General features: G+C 33.3%; 1 protein-coding gene across 4 annotated transcripts in view; it reads left to right on the top strand.

Moving 5' to 3' along the window:
• Nucleotides 1–18697, top strand: part of BRWD3 (bromodomain and WD repeat domain containing 3) — a 210210-nt gene that overhangs the window by 72777 nt on the left and 118736 nt on the right. For all 4 annotated transcript variants that reach the window (XM_055338288.1, XM_055338287.1, XM_055338286.1 and 1 more), the window contains exons 7-10: nucleotides 11008–11168; nucleotides 12131–12352; nucleotides 16328–16428; nucleotides 17529–17599. In XM_055338288.1, the coding sequence (XP_055194263.1) occupies nucleotides 11008–11168; nucleotides 12131–12352; nucleotides 16328–16428; nucleotides 17529–17599 (555 nt within the window). The remainder of the gene's footprint in view (nucleotides 1–11007; nucleotides 11169–12130; nucleotides 12353–16327; nucleotides 16429–17528; nucleotides 17600–18697) is intronic.

The raw sequence follows: 18697 nt of genomic DNA, 5'->3' as shown, positions 1-18697 counted from the left end.
GCAGGAGAGGGTGCTGCTGCAGCTGCCAAAATCTCAGCCCCTTGCAAAGTCATCCTGGGAAACAGTGCTCCCTTGGCAAGTTCCTCCATCTCTGGGTCCAAATTCATCTCTATTCCACTCTGTATTATGCCAGATTCTCCCTTCATGCAGGCTAGACCTCCACAAAGTCTCTATTGCCTGTGGCTATCCACTCACTTTTGCACTCTCCAGGTTCCCTTTATTCCATGATCACCTGAGTTGGGGTAGGGCATGCTTGCCTAGTGCCTTGAATTGCAGCCCCCACTGAAGCCTTGTCTACCAATAGGTGCACATGTAGGTAAAAACCTCTGGGGTATTCTGGTGTGATGTGCAGAAGCACTTTTTTCTGCTGTGAAAGTCTAATTAGTTGTTAATCGAAGTGGAGAAAGAAGTGGAACAATTAATTTGCCAAGATGCTGACATTACTCCATTAATGAACTTTAAATTTGAGTTTTGCTATTGATAGTTGTATCTTAGCAATAAAGCATGTGTAATATGTGATTCTATAAGAAATATTCATTTTATTTCTAAAATGGAATCAGTTTGAATATATTATGTAATAAACTAGGATTCTTAAAATAATCGAGAAATCTTTTTTTAAAGATTTTATTTTTTGGATATTTTATACTTTATTACTACTTTTGTACTTTTTCCATTTTTTAAATTATTTATTACTTTACAATTTTTGTCTTACTTGTCTTGTTACACAGTTGTTTCAGCATAGGCTTTCTGATCTTTTTTGATCTAATAATGTTCTGTCTTTCATGTATAGAGTTGATAGAAGAAAAAAAAGAGTTGATAGAAGAGACTGTGCTCTCAGGTATTTCTCACAGAAGTTATGCATTTGCACTGATCTATTTCTTCCTGCTTACTGACCTAGGTGTTTTGATATGATTGACTGAATTTAGGAGAACAAACTGTGGTCTTGACTGTTATAGGGAAAAAACTGATGTAGTAATGTTTTCTTAGTAAAACAACCCTGTAATAAAATCGTTGATTTCGTTTATTAAGGGTTGTTGTTATTTGGTCCTATATTGTTTTTCAGGGTTTTTAAAATTACTATTTAATATTTGAAATTCTAGTACTAAGCTTTTTTTAATGTAAATTCAATTAGCCAACATATAGTACATGATTAGTTTTAGATGTAAAGTAATTCATCAGGTGCACATAACTCCTAGTGCTCATTCCATCACGTGCCCTCCATAATGCCTATTACCCAGTTACCCCATCTCTCCACTTACCTCCCCTTCAGCAATCCTTAGTTTCTTTCCTATAATTAAGAGTCTCTCATAATTTGTCTCCCTCTCTGATAACTTCCCATTCAGTTTTCCCCCTTTTCCCTATGACCCTCTGCACTGTTTCTTAATATTCCACATATGAGCGAAACAATATAATTGCCTTTTTCCAATTGACTTATTTCACTTAAATGGTACCCTCCAGTTCAATGGTACATATTCATCCTTTCTGATGGCTGAGTAATATTCCATTGTATATTAATATATACCACATCTTCTTTATCCATTCATCTGTTGGTGGACATCTCAGCTCCTTCCACAGTTTGACTATTGTGGACATTGCTCCTATAAACGTTGGGGTGCAGGTGTCCCTTCATTTCACTATATCTGTGTCTTTGGGATAAATACCCGGTAGTGCAATTTCTGGATCATAGAGTAGATCATTTTTAACTTTTTGAGGAACCTCCTTACTGTTTTCCACAGCTTGCATTCCCACTAACAGTGTAAGAGGGTTCCCCTTTCTCGGCACCCTTGCCAAAATTTGTTGTTTCCTGTCTTGTTAATTTTATCCATTCTGACTTGTGTGAGGTGGTATCTCACTGTGGTTTTGAATTGTATTTCCCTGATGACAAGTGATATTGAGCATTTTTTCATGTATCTGTTGACCATGTGTATGTATTCTTTGGAGAAATGTCTATTCATGTCTTCTGTCCATTTTTTGACTGGTTTGTTTGGATTTTTGGGTGTTGAGTTTGATAAGTTCTTTATAGGTCTTGGATACTAACCCTCTATCTGATGTGTCATTTGCAAATATCTTCTCTCATTCTGTAGGTTGCCTTTTAGTTCTATTGACTGTTTCCTTTATTGTGCAGAAGATTTTATCTTGAAGTCCCAACCCAATAGTTCATTTTTGCTTTTGTTTCCCTTGCCTTTAGAAACATGTCTTGTCAGAAATTGCTGTGGCTGAGTTAAAAAAGGTTGCTGCCTGTGTTCTCCTCTAGAATTTTGATGGATTCCTGTCTCACATTTAGGTCTTTCATCCATTTTGAGTTTTTCTTTGTGTATGGTGTAAGAAAATGGTCCAGTTTAATTCTTCTGCATGTGGTTGTTCCATTTTCTCAGCCCCAGTTATTGAAGAGATGGTCTTTTTTTCCATTGAGTATTCTTTCCTGCTTTGTCAGAGATGAGTTGACCATCGAGATGAGAGCCCATTTCTGGGTTCTCTGTCCTATTCCATTGATGTGTGTGTCTGTTTTAGTGCCAGTACCATACTGTCTTGATGATCACAGATTTGTAATATAGCTTAGAGTCAGGCATTGTAATGCCCCTGGTTTGGTTTTGTTTTTCAGCATTCCTCTGGCTACTCAGGTTTTTTTATGATACAAATCATAGGATTATTTGTTCCAGCTCTGAAAAATGTCCATGGTATTTTGATAGGGATTCCATTGAATGTGTAGCTTGCTCTGGGCAGCATAGACCTTTTCACAATATTTATTTTTCCAATCCATGAGCATGGGATGTTTTTCCATCTCTTTGTGTCTTCTTCAATTTCTTTCATAAGTGTTCTATAGTTTTTAGAGTATAGATCCTTTATGTCTTTGGTTAGGTTTATTCCTAGGTATCTTATGGTTTTTGGTACAATTGTAAATGGGATCATTTTCTTAATTTCTTTCTTCAGTCTCATTGTTAGTGTATAGAAATGCAACTGATTTCTGTGCATTGATTTTGTATCATGCAACATTGTTCAATTCCTGTATGAATTCTAGCAACTTGTGGTAGACTCTTTTGGGTACTAAGCTTTTAAGTCAAGATAATATATATAGTACATCTTGTGCCACATGCAACAAATGTTCTAAAATAGACTTTTTCTAATACGAGGATTTTAACAGGTGGTTGGTAGTTTTTTCTATAAAATGACAGAATGGATCAGTAATGTAGAGGACAGTGAAGAAAGGATTAATATAAGAAACGAAGTACATCCTTATAATACATTCAGGATGCCACAGAGTGAGGAAGACAAAGCTATTGTTAATGACTACATAAAGAAAATCACAGTCTGGTTTGAACTTTATTAATTTGGATTGCAGTATTTCATATTATAACTGCAGAACAAATAGAATTGGAGTATATGAAATGATATATTAATATCTATCATGTACTGGAATATCATACACCTCAAATTATGGCATTTTTATATGCTTTTTCTCAAAAACCACTCATTATTCTTAATTTCTAAAGGCATTTCAATAACATTTAAAATGTTAATAGAAAAAATAACAGATATCAGGAGAATATTGCATTGAATTTTATTGACTTTTAATTTAATTAATTCTTTAAAATGTTCTTGATAAAATTTGAGTCTTTTTATGGAATAACTGTGATCTCATATTCTCTCCCATTTACTGTTCACTAGTATTTCTAATTGATGTTGAGAAAGCATAGAAAATTAAACTGAAATAAGTTAATTTTACTGCTTATTAGGGATACTCATAAAATTATCCAGTTTTTTTTAAATTACCCAGTTTTTAAAAAAATGATATGATGAAATATAATGGCTATAATATAGGGAAAAGATCCACACAGGAGGAAGTAATCAGTAATTCACAAGAGAAAACATTAGGTTGTACACAATATTTATAAATATTAGGTATAATGCAACAAAGTGAACCAGAAAATTTTATACAAAGAGATACAAACTTGAAATGGTATAAATGTGGCTATGGTATGAAAAACAATGGGTAGAGCTAAAAGGAGTGAGAAATATGTATGTGATTATACTAGTGACCTGACATTCTGGATGTTGCTTTCTTAATGGAGAGGTAAAGAAAGCAGGATACCTACATCTGACGAATGCTTCATGTCTCCCCATTCCCCACTCGAATTATAGCTATTATGTTGAGCTATGTAAAATCGCTATTTTTATGTAGAAAATAGTCAAATAGCAATAATTTTGTTCAGCTCAACCCATATAGGATTACTTCAAAACACCTATAAAGTCCCAGTTAGCATATAGAGGAAGAACCTATAGGTTTATCACAAAGAAATAGATGGTATAAATTCATAGCTTAAATGTGAGAACTTGAGATAATGATCTTTTCCATTAGTTTTTATATTAAAGAGAATGATCTCTAAGCTGTAAATGGTAGATTAAGCATGGTTAAATAAAAGATAGAAGATACACTTGTCCCTATTTATTATAAGAATCCAAAATAATTAAATCCTGGAATACTGAAACAGTTTTCACTGGCAGGTATTCTTTGTGAAATCAGAGCGGACAGGAGAGATGGAAATGACCCAATGGACAACTATACGAAAAGAAACAAATAGTAGATTCTAGGAATTATAGATTGGTGAATTTAGCTTTAACCCCAAGCAGAATTTTAGACAGGTTTATTGAAGAGGTAGTTTGTGTACTCTTAGAAAAGAAAGATGTAATCACTAGGAACATATATTTACTAAGAAAGAATGTTGAACTAACTTTATTTCCTCTTTAACCAATAGATAGTATAAGGCAGTTTTTTTTTTTTTGAAACCTAATGTAGTCTTTGCGGTCTTAAGTTGTATTCATAGAAGTGTGGTTGTAAATAATCCATTGTAGGGATTCCTGGGTAACTCAGTCATTTAAGCAGCTGCCTTTGGCTCAGGTCATGATCTCAGGGTCCTGGGATCAAGACCTGAGTCATGCTCCCTGCTCAGTGGGGAATCTGCTTCTCCCCCTCCTTCTCCTCCTACCCAGCTTGTGCATGTTCTCTCTTTCTCTCTCAAATAAATACTTAAAAAAAAAAGAAAATAACCCACTGTACTCTGATTAGACCACTAGAATATTTGGCTCAGTTCTTGTTATTTTAAGAGCTTAAGACATTGATGAACTAGAGACTTCTCAGGAAAAAGAAACACTAGTGTTTAGGTGAAAAAGTGTTTTTCTATAGGGGATGATAGGTATTTGTAAAGTACGGCTTTGGATAATTTAGATAGGACCTCATATATTGAGAGAAGATATAAGGCACAAGTGATAGCTCTCTTTAAATATTTGATGGGGTACCATGTAACAAAAAGATTTGACTGTTTTTTTTTTTTTGTTGTTGTTGTTGTTTTTTCAGTGTAGCTCCCAAAGACAGACTATATGATTTCTGGAAGTTACAGGGAAAGAGATTGAGTTCAATTAAAGGTAGAGTCTCCCCAAAATTAGAGTAGCTCAACATATGAATTGGCCATTTTTAAAGAAATAATTATCTTCTCTTTACCAAAAGTGTTTAAGCAGAGGCTAAATGGCTAGCTGCCAGATATGTTACAGAAAGGATAATTTTGGAAGGAGGGAGGTTGGACTAGACTTAGTGGTTCCCAACCAGGGTAGAGTTACAGCATCACCTGTAGAACTTATTAGAAAAATACACTTCCAGGGATCCCTGGGTGGCGCAGCGGTTTGGCGCCTGCCTTTGGCCCAGGGCGCGATCCTGGAGACCCGGGATCGAATCCCACATCGGGCTCCCGGTGCATGGAGCCTGCTTCTCCCTCTGCCTATGTCTCTGCCTCTCTCTCTATCTCTCTGTGACTATCATCAATAAATAAAAAAAAAAATTAAAAAAAAAGAAAAAAGAAAAATACACTTCCAGAGCTGTATGTATTTGTATAGATCACTTTCCTCATTAAACTATCTTATTCATTCATGAAATTGGATAAATAATGAAAGCTGTGTTCGGTGGAATGTAAATTCCATGAGGATGGGGATCTTGTTTGATTTGTTTATAAGCTGTATTTCCAATGTCTTTCATAGTGCTTACTTCATAGTAGGTGGTCAAGAAACATAGGTGTTTTTTTTTAAATTTTTATTTATTTATGATAGTCACACACACACACACACACACACAGAGAGAGAGAGAGAGGCAGAGACATAGGCAGAGGGAGAAGCAGGCTCCATGCACCGGGAGCCCGACGTGGGATTCGATCCGGGGTCTCCAGGATCACGCCCTGGGCCAAAGGCAGGCGCCAAACCGCTGCGCCACCCAGGGATCCCAAGAAACATAGGTTTTAAAGAAAAGCCAATCATTTTATTGATAGCTATTCACTTCTCTGTGACTTAATAAATTTAAAACATACAGTAAGTCTTATCCTGTTCTTACTTGAATCTTTAAGCATTTTGGTTTATCATTGAGTTAGTTGATATATCTTTCTTCTTGTTAGAGAACATTTAGATGCCTATCTTACAAAATTTTAAAGAAAAAGTTAGACATAATGGATTCTGAATAGAACATTTTGTATTTAAATATTTTTGCACATATATACATTTGACTAATTTTTCTACTGATTGAATTTGTCAACATTGCTTGATACAAAGAAATGTATTGTGATATCAAGGATGTTTGTCTGAAAAGGAATGTTATTAAAATATTTTCAAGACAGAGTTGGCATGTTCATATCACTGCTCAAGAGAAAATTCTCTGTAGCTGATTGTTGGAATGTGACCATGACTATGCCAGATCCTTGGATAGAAAGGTGTCACACTTGACGGGATGAGCACTGGGTGTTATTCTATATGTTGGCAAATTGAGCACCAATAAAAAATAAATTTATAAAAAAAATAAAGTCAGCTGTTGAATTGTAAAAAAAAATTAAAAAAAATAAAAAAATAAAAAAGAAAGGTGTCACAACTACAGTATAGTATACTATTTCTCTGAAGTTGTCAAATCCTTACCAGCAGTGAGTTGAGAGAATGCCTTCTCAGCAGGCATTTTGTTCTGACTAAAATTATGTTGATTGGTTGCCCTGTTTCAAGTATTGTTTTTGCCATTTCACTTTTGTGACTATGTAGGGCTAATCTATAGTAAATAGAGATTGAAATAACATAATTTACCCTTTATGGTGTTTTTGAAAAGCTTAAGTAAGTAATCAAGGTAATTGATTGTATATTATAAAACTTACTACATGCTTTTGAAGTACTATGGATTTTGGAAGACTTAATAGTGAGAATGCAATAATGACATATCAATGGATATATTGACCTAGGGTTATAGAAATTTTTTCTTACTTGCATTATACCTAAAATAGAAGAAAAATTCACTCAAATAGTACATTTGGTAGAGACCTTCAGATACATCACGGTGACAATTGTGTGTTTGTGTATCTGTGTCTTTATTGTTATTTTTGAGAGAAAGAATAATAACTTTGAGCATTCCCCTCCCTTAAAGAGAGCATGAACAATATTCATACTAGAAGGATGAGTTCTAATTCTTCCTAGTAACATATTCAAGGTTTGGTTAAAAGTGAATTCTTATATCTTTATAAGACAGTTATCAGCTGTTAACAATTGAGGAAAATGTTTCTGATAACATGTTCTCTAAATTATATAAGAAAAGCAAAAAGCAGCAATACTGAAAAATAGTGGTTAAATGGATACTGCATGCAAAAAAGAGTATTGACAGAACTCCTTAGTGTATATAGAGCCTAAGGCCTCTTGATATCAAATGACTGAGAAACATGTACAAATGTTACCATCTCAGGTGCTAGATGAATAAACCAAAAAAATCACTGAAATTGGAAAAAAGGAATATTTGCTGCTGCTGTCAAATATATGTTAGAATTTTTTTGAATAGCTAGTAGCAATAGCTAGGAAGAATGCAATAGAAAAAATGTGTTTAAGATAAAAATGTATTGTTAAGGGTTCTAGGTGAAATTTTTACCTATACTTTGATCACAAAGTAGTTGGTTTCATTTCTCTTGTTTCTTTCTAGTCTTTATTATACATATATGCATATTTTCCATAATTTAAATGACAGTATACTTCTAAGGTTGTATTTTATATTTTTTGCTTTGTAGTTCCTACATTTTTCCACAGTGCTGTAGTTTTGTATTTTAATTATTAGTTTCATTTTAATTATTAGTTCCTACAGAAGAGTCCATCACATAATTCTATAATTTAATTAACCATTCCCCTGTTATTAGACTTAGGTTATTTATCATTCTTTAGTATTATAAATAGTAATTTATTAAACATTTTATACATGTAACTCATTTTTGCTAATCAGATGTGTCATTAGAATAGACTCTGAAGGGTTGGGCATTGGGTATGTATATTTTCATGACTCTTGAAGGGTATTGCTGAAGTTATTTTCCAAATTGATCATGTCACTTTATGGTGTATCTGGAAATATAGTCATGTACTGGTTTCAAGTAGTAATTGCTAGCCTTAGGTTTTAGAATTTTTAAAGTGCTAATTTATTAGGTATAGTATTGTATTTCATTATTTTCATTTAAATTTCTTTTGATAGTTGGCAAAATAGTTAAATGTATTCCGTGATTCAATTTATTTGCATTTCCTATATCATGACTTATCTGTTAATTTCGTTTATCCATTCATCTATTAGATCTTAGTGGTATTCTTATAGATAGTTTTGTATGTTTTGAAATACTAAGATTTTGTCATTTGTTGCAAATATTTTCGATTTTTCTTTTCAATTACTTACTAAGTTTCTTTGTAAATGAGTCTTAGTAAAAGCTAATTTGTATGCACTGTAAAGATGCATAGTGTTTTCAGTCCTTGTTCCTGATTTAACAGCTTTGGCCTGAGTTACTAATGGGATCTCTTAGTTCAATCAAGAATATTTTGTTTATATGCTAAGTTGTGTTCCTTTAGCCTTCAAGAAGTTCAGATATGTGTTAGAGGCATGTCTGGATTTCTGGTAGCTTTTTATTGCTCCTCTATGTCTTTCACTACTTTTTTTTCTTTATGTCTCTACTTTTCTTCTTAGATGCTTTCTGATTACTTTTCTTCCTATTGATGCTTTTTGTTTGTTTGTTTTTATACTTTAAGCAGTGGTTTTTTAACTGGTGGCAGTTGTTGCATTTTTCTTTTTATTTATTACCACCGGGAGACATTTGGCGATGTCTCAGATATTTTTCTTGTCACAGCTTTGTGTTGGTAGGGTTCTACTAAAGTCTAGGGGGTAGAGGCCAGAGATGCTAATTATTCTTCAGTAGACAGACAACTCCCCACAATGATGGTTCATCAGGCCCAAAGTGGCAGTATTTCTGAGGCTGAGAAACCCTGCCTTACAGTAATACACCTTTTCTTCTATCTACTTGGAAAGTATCGCTAGAAAAAAACAAAGCAGAAGTGATGATTGATTGTTTTAAGGACCTAAGAGCAATAAGAAATGTTTGACTGGAGAGGGAAGATTACTAAGTCCCAAAGTTATGGTGTCTGCTCTTTCCATCTTGGAGAAAATTTCTAGTGATTGGGATGGGGAGCAAGTGCCAAAAAGAAATCCTTTTAGTTGGTACTGATGCTTCTGGGTTTTCTACCATTTATTTACTTAGTTTCTCACAGTGTTATATACATACTGAGATCTCTGTTATGTTCTTATGATTTTCATTCAAAGTTTCATTGGTTTTGTTATTCATCTTTCATTTTTTTGTCATTTTGTCAGTTTAAAATGGCCAGTGGATCTACCTTTGCCTGAAAAAAAAAAAGACTCCATTGCTCTTAAGATTGAGATGTGAAAAGGTTTCATATGTTTATTGTGGCATGGTTCTAATTGTGTTAATTTAGCTACAGATCCATTCTTGCCTTAGATTTGCCTTACTTCAACATAAAGCTGTTATCATTTGCATTATGTATTTATGCACTATGGTAAAATGTCATTTTGCCTCGAGGTGACTTTGTACTTATAAGCATATTATGTTTTCATTAGAATATAATATATATGGTGTTAAATATTTTCAGTGTATAAGGGAAAACTGGAGGAATTTCACAGAGCAGATGGGTGCTTGTAAATCCTTACGTGGGTACTAAGGTCTCCATTTTCGGTAAGTGAGAAGAATCCAGGTGGCATTTGGAAGAATTGGACAGACTTGTGCTTTATTCTGTTTTTTTTTTTAAGAAAATTAATAAGGCAAAACAAACAAAAAGATCTATGATTTTGTATAGGAGTTGCAGTTTCAAAAAATTCATTGGTAACTAGTGGGGAAGCCTACAGTTCCAGAAACCAAAAAGCAGAGAACCTATAGACAAACCTAGAAAGGATCGTTTGTTACTGAAAATTTAATGTATTATCATAGCTTCCTTTCTTTTTTTCACTGTATAAGTCTATTAATCTTGAAAGTTTAGAGACAGCTGCATAAGGAGTGGATGGTTTTGAGGAAGTAGGACAGCAGTTCATAAAATTCACTATGTAATTTTTAATATGTATTATATTATCCAAATATAGTCTCTATTCTAAAATTCCTTCATCTTATGGTAAGATTTACCTATGCATTTAATGTGACAGTATCTTTGACTATAGTTTACCAAGAAAGGTAAAATGAGAATATACTTGAGAAACCATAGTAAGGCAAACAGAAAATCAGACTTGTGGGATTTAAAATAAGAGTATTCTCAGGGCACCTGGGTGGCTCAGTGGTTGAGCGTCTGCCTTTGGCTCAGGTCATAATCCTTGGGTCCTGGGATCGAGTCCCATATCAGGCTCCCGGCAGGGAGCCTGCTTCTCCCTCTGCCTATGTCTCTGCCTATCTCTCTCTCTGTGTCTCTCTTGAATAAATAAGTAAAATTGTAAAGAAAAGTAAAATATTCTCAGTGCTTTGAGGTAGTAAACTTGAATAAAACCATGAAATGAGTAATGGAATTTAGACTTTTTACAGGGTAAATTTGCTATGGTGTATGTACCCTGTTTTATCTCATCTTAATATTTATGATTTAATTTCTTGAAGTAGGTTTTGCTTTTAGGTTTTAAGAAGGATTCTTCTATTTTATGTCTTTCAGTGAATATCACCTCTGGCAGGCAATTAACTGGATGCAGTCGCTTCAGCCATATTTTCCCTTCATCTGCTTACCAGCACATTAAGATGCATAAAAGAATTCTGGGGCACTTGTCATCTGTCTACTGTGTAGCATTTGACCGAAGTGGGAGAAGAATTTTTACAGTGAGTTTAAAATTAATGGTACTGTAGTATGTTAGAGATTTACTGCAATTGAAAGTAGGCTTCATGGCACTGCATTATACTTTGTAAGCAATTCATCCTTCTTAGACACATGAATGCAAGAAAAGATGAATAGTTTACAAATTGAGTGGCTGGAGGGCACTGGAGGTGGGTAGGGGAATGCGTAGTTGGGTGAGGGACATTAAGGAGGGCACTTGATGTAATAAGCACTGGGTGTTATATAATTGATGAATCACTAAATTCTACCCCTGAAACTAATAATGCACTATATGTTAACTAAATTGAATTTAAATAAAATCTTTAAAAAAGTAAAGTGGAAAAAATACTATGTAACTTTAAAAAAAGAAATTTAAAATGTTTTCTCATTCTATATAACTAAATGGATGAACTATAATGTACTCTATGTTTTGGGAAATCTAATTAAAAATTTAAATCTTAAGAAGGCCTTATATTCTAGAGGTGGTTAATTTATGTGAAATGAATTTATCTATTAAATTTCATTTCATTCCATTTTAGCAAACATTTATTAAGATGCATTTGCCATTTGTCACTTAGTGTAATTGGTGCCTATTCTGCTTAATTAAAACAATTATGTCATTCTTATGGTTGAATAATTTGTACTATAAAGTTAGTAAACAAAATTACAGTTTTTTTTGCTTTTTTAATATTTTGTTTTTGAGAGAAAGAGAGCTGTTTCATGTGTGCACAAGCAGAGGGAGAGGGAGAAGCAGATTTCCTGCTGATCAGGGAGCCTGACTTGGGGCTTGATCCCAAGACCCTGGGATCATAACCTGGGCCAAAGGCAGCAACTTAACCACCCAGATGCCTCCTCCCTTTGTCATTAATTAATACTATTTGTTTGATTTAAACATCTCCAAGGGGATGGGGTGGTGGTGCAAATTTTTGCTTCATTGGAAATTTTCTGTCTTTTTGTGTTACTGCAGGGTTCAGATGACTGTTTGGTGAAAATTTGGGCAACAGATGATGGACGTCTCCTTGCTACACTTCGAGGGCACTCTGCTGAAATTTCTGACATGGCTGTTAACTATGAAAACACTCTTATTGCTGCAGGCAGCTGTGATAAGGTTGTAAGAGTGTGGTGTCTTCGAACTTGTGCACCAGTTGCAGTCCTTCAGGGACATTCAGCTTCTATTACTTCCATACAGGTAAGAAAAAATGAAAAGATATCACTAATATATGTAATGAGAATGAGAATTCTCTCAGTTTTTGTTATTTTGTGGGGATATCATTATAAAGAATGGCAACATAAAATGTTCATCTCTAAGGGCTTTGTCCCTATCCTGCTCTGGTATTTTTTTAAATTCCTTTTTCATATAAATTTATTCCTTTTAGGGATAACTCAAAAATCATTGAAAAGGTTTTTCAAATACAGTATTAGACATTTATCTCACAAGTATTTGTGAAGAAGGGAAGGCTTTATAAATGCTGTAAGGAAGCAACACTAATAACCTGTTAGTCAGGTTGTAAACAGGTTCTAACTTGAATATTGGCATGCTTTGTATTAATATTTAATGCAGGATGTTTGTCAGTCAGATTGTGTGTGTATCTGTGTGTAATTTAATGTTAAAGAAAATTTTATTCTTAGTTTTAGTGATTTCCTATTTAAACTTGATGTTTGACATAAAATACATTGATTTCTTTAAATTCTTGTTCATAGAGTATTTTTACTAACTGTTGGTAGTGAAAATCCCGAATACCCCCCAAAAAAACTTTTATTTAAGAATTTAAGTATTTAAGAGTATTTAACTTTGAGTATTTAACTTAAGTATTTAAGTATTTAATATTCTTAATATTTAAGAATATTAAGTTCTGCTTAGTTCAGCAGAACTTGTCCTCGTCTTTGTGTTGAGAGCAAAAGAGGAATCCTTCTGAAACGGTGTTTTATACTTTGGTCAAGGAGACCACTTTTGTGGATGAGATAATTATTCCCATTTACTTTTCTTTCTTCTTGAGTCACTAAGCAGTGTGTCATTCAATGTTTTTGTGTTATTTAATAAACTATCACATGTTTATGAGGAGCTAGAAAGAATTAGGTTTAATGTATATTGGATTTTTTAAATTTTATATCAAATTTTTGATCAGTTGAAATTATTTCATGGATTTTGTTTTAGATTATTAGTTGTGTTCCTAACACCTTATCTGATTATTTCTGGAATTTGTAAATAAATCTCATTTAATGTAAAAAAAACAACTGCTTATATTGAAAAGTGTTTATGATACTGTTTGGCGACTTCATAGTCTCATTTTCTAATTTGTAACTCATTCTGGTTAAATGTGGGAACTCTCTAAAGATCCATGGATCTTTGTCCCATTCTTTCCCTTAGTGATAACTCATTAAGTCTCATGGCTTTGGATTTATCTGTAGGCTGATGATTTTCAAACTCAGATTTTCTTCTTGGGAACTTTCCATACTTATATATTTAACTATCCACTCGGTATCATCACATGAATGTCATGAATCTCAAAGTCTACATATTTAAAATTGAATTTCTGTCTTCCTTCCTCTAATCTATTTTTCCTAAAGCTTTCTTAACTAAACAAATTTTATACTTCCAATTGCTGAGAGTAAGCATCCCTTTTTTTTTCTTTGTCTTCTATCTCATATCTAACTTGTTAGCATATCATGTTGGCTTTACCATCGGAGTAAATCCAGAATCTGATCAATTATCATGACCTTAATCATTGTTATTCCATTATAATCTGTGACCTAGATTATTGAAACAGACTTCTAATTGATCTTCCTGCTTCTTCCCTTTCTTGCCCCCGTCTAACCTCTGCATAGCAGGGTGTGTGATTCTTAAATGGAAGTTAAATCATGTCACTGGTACTCAGAAACTTCAGTAGCTTACAATTTCAGAGTTAAAGTTGAAGTTTAAATGACCCACACTGTAAGGCCTACATTCTCAGCCCCTTGCTATCTTTTACTTCATCTTCTACTACTTGTTTTCTGTTTTCATTCTGCTTAAGCTGCTACCCTCTTTGCTTTTTTAGACCACTCTAGCTTCACTCCTGTCTTTCCTCTCTGTTTCATGTCTCTGGAATGGTCTTCCTTGGATAGTCACAAGGTTTATTCCTTCTGTTTCTAACCACTTTGTGCAAATGTACCTTTCTCAGGGAGACTTTCTCTGACCACTTTACCATTCTAAAATTTTAAGTTATTCCCTGGGCCAGCACTCTTTATCTCATCTTAATTTTATTTTTGTCCATAGTAATCAGTACCATGTAGCATGCATTCAATATGCTTTACTTATTCTTTGCTAATTACCTTTCTCTCTTAACATCATGATGTATATCCTTTTCAGATTCTTTTTTTTATAAGCAAAATTGAGGTAAAATGATATGATACTAATAGTGGTTGCCTCTGGATGGTGGGGTTATAAGTAGCTTTTGTTGTTTTTCTACATTTACTAAATTTTCTTTAATAATTATATATTAATTTATATTCAGAAATGTACATATAAGTGTTTTAATTTTTACAATGTCTAACATGATTTATTATTTAAAAACAATCCAATTAGAGTACATTAATAGGCCAAATCCCCCTTTGTGACTGATGAATATGTTTAAATATAATGGTGATAATAAAGGCTCTAATGTTTCTTCAAACTTAATACAATTATACTATTTTATATTTATTTATCTCATGTGTATAAATCAGAGATCAGCAAATTTAAATATTTGATAATAAATATTTTAGGATTTGTAGGCCTTTGGATTCTGTCACACTTACCTCTGTGTTACAGTACAAAAGCAGCCACAGGCAGTGTAAGGTGAATTTGTTCCAGTAAAACTTTATTTACAGAAACAGACAGCATGCTGGATTTGGCATGTGGGCTATAATTTGTGGACTCCTGGTATAAATTGTGGATCAAGTTTTCCAGTGCAACCTTCTCTATTTCAGAAAGGGAAATATAGGCATACTACCTGAGTACTAGTTTCTTTACTATTTCTCAACTATAAATGGATAACATTAATTAATACTATTTGTTTGATTTAAACTCTGTAGTCTTTGTAGAAGTTATGTGTTTCCAACCAAGAATATTAGATAAATGACTTCTAATATCTGTAATGATCATTTTCTCTAGATTTGAGGTAAAAATGTATTCAAACCCTATGCATCTTGATTCTTAATACTTATTTTACTGTTGTTGATTATCTCTATTTGGGATTTTTAAAACTCATGGCATACAGATACCCTGGTTTGATTTTAACTTTTTCCTGTATCTCAGGCATCAGGAACCCAATGACTCTTCCCTTATCTGGGATTGTTTTCTGAGGATGTACAATATACTGAGAGTTAGAGCCTGAGAATCCTACATGATAAGGCCATTCATGTTCATCTAGGGTAGTAGTCATCCTTTAAATTGGCAACTTAGGTATATTTTTTAATCTGTTTTTTTCCACAATGGTATAGAGGTTTGACCTATTTTACTTATTGTACTAAAACAAATGAAAAATGATTTAAATTTATAAAGAACAAAATTTTTACCATATGTCACAGAAGCTAGAATTTAAGGTAAAACATTAGGGCCAAAATATTTAGATATTAACTTACTAAGCTTTGATTTTAGATTGATTTCTGATGCCCTATGCATATGAACTATAAAAATTCCATAATTATTGCTATATAAGTTTATGTTTAGCAGATTTGCAATGGTTTAATGAATAACCATGTTGTGATTTTTTTCTTCATTAAAAGTAATGAAATAATCTTAAAGTTTTTGATATTCAGTAACTTAAAAATTACTTTTATTTGTTTTTTAAGGTTTTATTTTTAAGTAATCTCTGTACTTAATGTGGGGCTTGAACTCATAACCCTGAGATCAAGAGTTGCATTCTCTACCAACTGAGCCACCCAGGCTCCCCTAAAAATAATTATTTTAAGACTAATATATTTTATCCTAAATTTGATGTCTTTTTCCTACAATTTCTTGATACTTTAAATTTTTGCTAGTTATTCATTAATCTAAGAAATTTAGATAACTGATTTCTTGAAAGTGAAATTCTTAACTGAATTTGTTTAAGGTAATTTTAAAATGATTATAATTTTAAAACATGCTGTGTTTAAAATAAGTTTGAACATGAAAGCTTTCTATTTGAATTAGAATTTTTTTTTATAGTTTTGTCCATCAACTAAAGGCACAACCAGATACCTCACTTCTACTGGTGCTGATGGAACAATCTGTTTCTGGCAATGGCATGTAAAAACAATGAAGTTTAGGTAAGTTTAGAATTGGGTTAGAAATTTTGTGCAAGCTCAAGCATGTTTATTTTTCCTTACTTCCTTGAGAAATTCTTAACAGTCCATGCATTTGTTTTTATTTTTATTTTTTTAAAGATTTTATTTATTTATTCATGAGAGAACAGAGAGAGAGAAAGAGGCAGAGACACAGGCAGAAGGAGAATGAGGCTCCATGCAGAGAGCCTAACGTTGGACTCGATCCCGGGTCTACGGGATCACACGCTTGGCTGCAGGCGGCACTAAACTGCTGTGCCACTGGGGCTGCCCAGTCCATGCATTTAAGTATGTGTGTGTGTGTGTGTGTGTGTGTGTGTGTGTGTGTGTGTGTGTATTCTTAATACTTATTTTACTGTTGTTGATTATCTTTATTTGGGATTTTTAAAACTCATGGCATGCAGATACCCTGGTTTAAACCAGATTTTCAACTTTTTGAATATATATATATATATATATATATATATATATATATATATATATACATGCGTACACACACACATATATACCTACTTCCTTTAGATGTTAGAAATTTTAGAATAAAATTTTTATGAAACCAATGTTGAAGATACTATTTAACTTAAACCCAAAGAAATTTTTTTAAAGATTTTATTTATTCATGAGTGACATACAGAGTGAAAGGCAGAGACATAGGCAGGGGATAAGCAGGCTCCCTACGAGGAGCCTGATGTGGGAGCCTGTTAATCCCAGGACCCTGGAATCATGACCTGAGCCAAAGGCAGACACTTAACCACTGAGCCACTCAGGCATCCTACAAAATTTTTGTAAAGAGTATTTGTTTCATTTATTACTATGGTAAGAAGACTTTGAACTCTTAATGGTAGGTAGTAAGTTATCTGGTAATTTGTTTGTAAAGTTATAATAATAATACTGGTATCTTAAAGTGTGTTTGCAAGGTTTAATGCATTTTTAACCTGAATGATGGGAATAGTACTTATTGAGTACTTCAATTGTGTAGTTTTTATAATATTGATGTTAAATCTGTCAATATCTAGCAGTGTGGAAAGATTCTTGCATGCTAAATGAGGATGATGGAAAATAAAAATATCTTACTTTTCCCTTAGAGATCGCCCAGTGAAATTTACTGAGAGATCTAGACCCGGAGTTCAGATATCTTGTTCATCTTTCAGTTCTGGTATGTGTAAAAAAGTGAAAGTTTCAAGTACCCAAAATATTGATATGATGATACAGTTTAATTTATTACAACTTGTAATAAATCTATTTTTAATTTTGTATTGGAAAAAAGTGTATGTTAGTGGAAATATACCCAAAATGTGAACCATATAATATAATAGATGAACCTTTCTTGACTTTTTTTTTAATAAATTAATTTTTTATTGGTGTTCAATTTATCAACATACAGAATAACACCCAGTGCTCATCCCGTCAAGTGTCCCCCTCAGTGCCTGTCACCCACTCACCCCCACCCCCCGCCCTCCTCCCCTTCCACCACCCCTAGTTCGTTTCTCAGAGTTAGGAGTCTTTATGTTCTGTCTCCCTTTCTGATATTTCCCACACATTTCTCACCTTTCTTGACTTTAATTAACATGTAATAGCTTTTGAGTTTTTTTCTTTTTTTTCTAATATATTTTTATATAAGTCAAAATTTGGCTGGTTAAAAAGTACAACTCTCCCCTCATACACACACAGTTCAACATTAAAATCCTGCCCTGACATTTCAGAAAATTTGTACTGTAGTTCCATATAGAAGACACTTTTATAATGTGCAAATGGTGCTTTTCTACTGCTAAGAATCACATGCTAATTGACCTTATCTTTTACTGTGATAAAATATAACAAGATTTACTAATTAAAAAAAATATTTATTTATTTATTGATTTGAAGAGAGAGAGTGCCCATGTTTGTGCATGCATGCATGGAGGGGAGGGGTAGAGGACGGGCATCTCAAGCAGCCTCCTTGCTGAGCTTAAAGTCCCATGCAGTGCTCAGTCTCAAGACCTGAAGATCATGACTGGAGCTGAAACTAAGAGTCAGACACTCAACTGAATGAGTCACCCAGACACTCCTAAAATTTACTGTTTTAATAACTAACCATTTTTAGGCGGATAGTTTTGTGACTTTAAGTATATTCAAATTGTTTTGAATGCATTAGCACCATCCATGTCTATAATATTCTCATAATCCCAAAAATGGTTGAGATTTTACATTATACCATTATAGCCACTGTAAAGAGAATTGTAGCAATAGGTCATTTTATAAGTAATTTTGGAGC

This window comes from Nyctereutes procyonoides, unplaced genomic scaffold (assembly GCF_905146905.1).
Source record: "Nyctereutes procyonoides isolate TBG_1078 unplaced genomic scaffold, NYPRO_anot_genome, whole genome shotgun sequence".
NCBI lineage: Eukaryota > Metazoa > Chordata > Mammalia > Carnivora > Canidae > Nyctereutes > Nyctereutes procyonoides.
The sequence above is the reverse complement of the archived record's forward strand: the minus strand, read 5'-3'. Positions and strand labels throughout refer to the sequence as shown.